At 36.9% G+C, this 4,739-nt stretch overlaps 1 protein-coding gene across 1 annotated transcript in view; it reads left to right on the plus strand.

The window, feature by feature from the left end:
- The window catches only part of Smp_142490 (epididymal membrane protein E9-related), a gene marked incomplete at its 3' end in the record, with an annotated part of 9,480 nt that extends 7,679 nt beyond the window's left edge, over positions 1-1,801 (plus strand). The window contains exon 3 of the mRNA XM_018795425.1: positions 1,433-1,801. Coding sequence (XP_018649739.1) covers positions 1,433-1,801 — 369 coding nt within the window. The remainder of the gene's footprint in view (positions 1-1,432) is intronic.
- Positions 1,802-4,739: the final 2,938 nt, after the last annotated feature.

Consider the following 4,739-nt stretch of genomic DNA (forward strand, 5'->3'; position numbering starts at 1 on the left):
TTACAAAATATATTATTTATTTATAAGTCTTCCACTTTTAATTAAATGAAAGGAATTATGATCAGTGAGCAAATTATATCTATGAAACGTTTTGATCTAGTGTTGTAGATCCAACATCTTACTGCATGGTTGTTCGACGTGTATATGTTTGTTCGCCAATCGGTTCATTATTAGATAGTCCGTCAAAATATTAGAATTTCGTCATATAATTTTTTTTCAGTACAATTGAATAGTGTCTTATAGTGGAATTCAAGATGTGTGTTTCATCTCATATCAAAGGATAGGATACACCCATATCAAAAGAGACTGGTCAATTTGTATTAGTAACATGAATAATAGATAAATACAACATTTTACAACCAAAATTTTTTAAGCGAATCAATCACCCAAACTTGTACATGAATGAGGACATTTCTATAGAGGTTAGAAGAAAAACGTAAGCTATATCTATTATTTGGTTTGTGTAGATGTCTTACAACGAAATTTTAACTGTGTACAGGTTTTTTTCGTATTCAGTCTAATTTGAACTCTATACTCACCAATCTTCTAGAGATTTTATCTTTTAAACAGAACAATAAAAGATGTAGAATAAATGAACACGGTTGCTAGTCAATAATGTGTTTTGATAGTGCGTGCGTGTGTGTACTCAGATATTATTGATTAACTATTATTTATTGAAATATAAATGTTCAAACAACATAACTCATTTGGGGTTAGAAGTAAAACAGAAGTCGTTAGTAGGATCAGATAGCCTTTGTACTTTGGTCGTGTAGTAATGATTATTGAATACAGTGGGTGAATTGTTAGGAGCTTGCCAAGGGACCTAAAGGTCCTGGATCGTAAAGGTGCACTTCTGAGGAGTCCCATACGACAACAAAATAGATATATAGTCCTCCCACGTTTTCAGTGGAACCCTAATTGAAACCAATCTATCACGAGTTATACTTTCAAGTCGACTGTGGAATTAATGGTGATTTAATTTGTCAAGCTTTCATTGCTTATGTTACAGAATGCCAGAATTTTACTTTGATTGACTAGTGATTTTACGAAACATTAGAAGAGACTTCCTAATTGAATTAGGGGGAAATAGATGGTGAAATTACATCTTTACGGATGAAAGGTTTTATGAAGACTGTTCAGTCTGAAAACAATTGGGATTATGAGCTGGCTGGTCAACAGCCACAGAAAGTTAGAAAGGCAGAAAAGTGATTTTTCAGACTACTTTGGTACTCCTCACGAGTGTGTACAAATAGTCTGCCTCCTTCTCCCATGAATATAACCCAGACCTTTCAGTACTCTCAGTTAAATATCGTTTTCTAAACATTATTCTTATAGGACTTTTCAAAATTTTCGTAAGATAACTAAGTTATAATTTACCGAAAGTGGAAAGAGATATATATTCTGTAGATCATTGTTGTTGTTACTACTGTAGGTTGGAGCTATTCTATATCCTAAAACATCATGGATGCCAGAATGGGATCAGCAAGCTAAACAGAGTATACCAGCAGCTGCAAATTTATTCGCCTATCATATGTTGGGAAATTACATTGTAATCGTTCTAATCACTATAACAGTCATGATTCGTACAAAAGTTAGTTTGATGAGTGATAAAACAATGAGAACACGTTTATCAAGAAGAGAACATTGCCAACAACCTCAGGAACATCAACAAAATTCACAATCACTGGAACAACAAACCTTTTCACTTAACAATGATTCTGAAGAAATAGAATTATGGAATTATAATCATAGTTCTACAGGGATTAATGAAGTTAATCAAAGTGACAGGACCTGTGTTTAATGAATGAACCATAAAGCACTTGTCATTTTGTCAATAAGTCATGATGTTGATGCCGAATAGATTGAACTGGTAATAAGCTGAAGCAATTTGAAATGTAATCAAGTTTCATAATATAAAATTATTTCCTCATCTTTTCTTAATTTTTCAACCTCATCGTCATTTCTTGTTTTGATCGTCTAATCTTAATTAAAACGTATGACTAATCCTTCTCGCTATTCGTCTCTCTATCTTAGAGATGGGCGAACCATTTTATTAAAGGGCTGTATGAGCCTATGTACTGTATCAAACATGTGGTGAAGAAAAATCCCTTCAATCTTTTCAGTTAAAATAATAACTGGAATTATTCATTGGCAAAACTATGATTTACTTACTTAGTTATCAACGTAAACGACACCATATGGTCTGAAAGAGTGCAACTGAACACGGTGTAAATAGTAATAGTTTTGTCTGTTGTAATACGTAAAATGAGACCTGGATTAGCGTTTGATGGATAGGTGTGTTCAGAAGAATAAATTAACTCCATAAACAGAATATTCTACTTACAAAATATTGTCAGATATGAAATGTATTCATTGTCGGTGATGAACAGGATTCAATCAATAGATTATTTTTGAAGAACTCTCAAGTTGTTGTCAATCTGAATGTGTATTGATCCCATCTCAATATCACGATTAGTTACCTAAATATCAAAAGAAATCGGAGAACTCAACTGGCTAAAATGGGATACGGAAACCTTTGAAGTCTGCATAACAATGTGAAAATTAGAAACTTGAGCATTGAAAACTAGTGACTGTATCCTGAATAACTTAAAATGAAACTGCTTGTATGTTTATTGTTGAGAAATAAACACAGTGTATTTCCTTAAATGACTTCAACCTTATATTTTATTTTTAGTTGGCCTTGACGAACCAATAGTAAAGAAACATATTCACTTTATTATCAAATCCAATATAGATGAAATAAACTAATAACTTGCTTTTGGTAAAAAAAGGTTAGGATTAACTGACTGGAACATTTCCAATGCCTAGTATGTATTTCGTTTTATATTTTAAATATGATAGTACTATATTGGTAATTTAATGAAGTTTTACATTAGTGCAAACTCCGCCTGTAGCTCTTCTAGAGTTACTGCCGGTCCCAAGCCCGGGTAAAGGAGGAGGGTTGGGCATGGGGTTAGCGACCCCATCCCGTAGAAAAGCTAACTCGCTAAAAAAACGCTAACCAGGAAAAATAATTCAAACCATTTAAACTCTGCCCTGGGAGTTGTAGGAATAATTATGACTCCTCATGATGAAAGTCGAAATTCTTCGGAAGTCACGAGGCCGATGCACCTTCTAACAACCAGAGCAACACTCTTTATAGGTACATGGAACGTCCGGACAATGTGGGAGACAGGGAAGACCAGCCAAATAGCAATGGAAATGAGGAGATACAACTTGGCAGTACTCGGAATCAGCGAAACCCATTGGACACAAACTGGACAACAAAGGCTAGGTACAGGAGAGATGTTGCTGTACTCCGGTCACGAAGGGGAAAATGCTCCACACACTCAGGGAGTTGCTCTAATGCTGTCCAAAGAAGCACGAAATGCACTTGTGGGATGGGAATCTCATGGACCCAGGATAATCAAAGCATCATTCAGAACAAAGAAGGAGGGGATCACAATGAACGTTATCCAATGTTATGCACCCACCAATGATAGCAACGACGATGATAAAGATCAGTTCTATGAAAGGCTGCAATCAATTATAGAGAAGTGCTCACGAAAGGACCTCACCATCCTGATGGGAGATCTAAATGCTAAAGTTGGAGTGGACAACACAGGATATGAAGATATAATTGGACGACATGGACTAGGAGAGAGAAATGAAAATGGCGAGAGACTTGCAAACCTATGTGCATTCAACAAATTGGTTATAGGCGGCACAATATTCCCACACAAACGCGTACACAAAACTACATGGATCTCACCGGATCACACCATAGAGAACCAGATAGATCACATCTGTATCAACAAAAAATTCCGAAGGTCAATGGAAGATGTGAGAACCCGGAGAGGGGCTGACATAGCTTCAGATCACCACCTGGTTGTGGCCAAGATGAGACTGAAGCTAAAGAAACACTGGACAACTGGACAAACAGCACTACAAAGGTTCAATACAGCCTTACTTCGAGATAGTGACAAGCTCCACGAATTCAAGATAACTCTCAACAACAGGTTTCAAGCTCTACAGGATCTACTGAAAGAACAATAAACTACTTTGGAGGAAAACTGGAAAGGGATAAAAGAAGCACTAACTTCAACGTGTCAGGAGGTTCTTGGTCCTAAGAAGCATCATCACAAGGAATGGATCTCTATGGGAACCTTGGACAAGATTCAAGAAAGGAAGAACAAGAAACTAGCAATTAACAACAGCCGAACACGAGCAGAGAAAGTCAAAGCACAAGCAGACTACGCAGAAGCAAACGAGGAAGTGAAAAAAAGCATTAAGGTGGACAAGCAAAGGTACATGGGAGAACTAGCAACGACGGCGGAAAAAGCTGCAAGAGAAGAGAATATGAAACAACTATATGATACAACGAGGAAATTGGCAGGGAGATACAGTAAACAAGAGAGACCAGTCAAGGACAAAGAAGGAAAGACAATCACTGAGACTCAAGAACAGAGGAAAAGATGGGCAGAATACTTCGAGGAACTGCTGAATAGACCAGCCCCATTGAATCCACCGAACATCGAAGCAGCACACACTGACCTTCCTATAGATGTCACTCCACCAACGATCGAAGAAGTCAAGATGGCCATCAGACAAGTCAAGAGCGAGAAAGTGGCAGGACTTGACAATATAACAGCAGAAGCACTGAAGTCAGACATTGAAATAACTGCAAACATGCTTCACCTTCTATTCAAGAAGATTTGGGAAGAGGAACAAGTGCCAAC

This window comes from Schistosoma mansoni, chromosome 2 (assembly GCF_000237925.1).
Source record: "Schistosoma mansoni strain Puerto Rico chromosome 2, complete genome".
In the NCBI taxonomy this organism is placed as follows: Eukaryota; Metazoa; Platyhelminthes; class Trematoda; order Strigeidida; family Schistosomatidae; genus Schistosoma; species Schistosoma mansoni.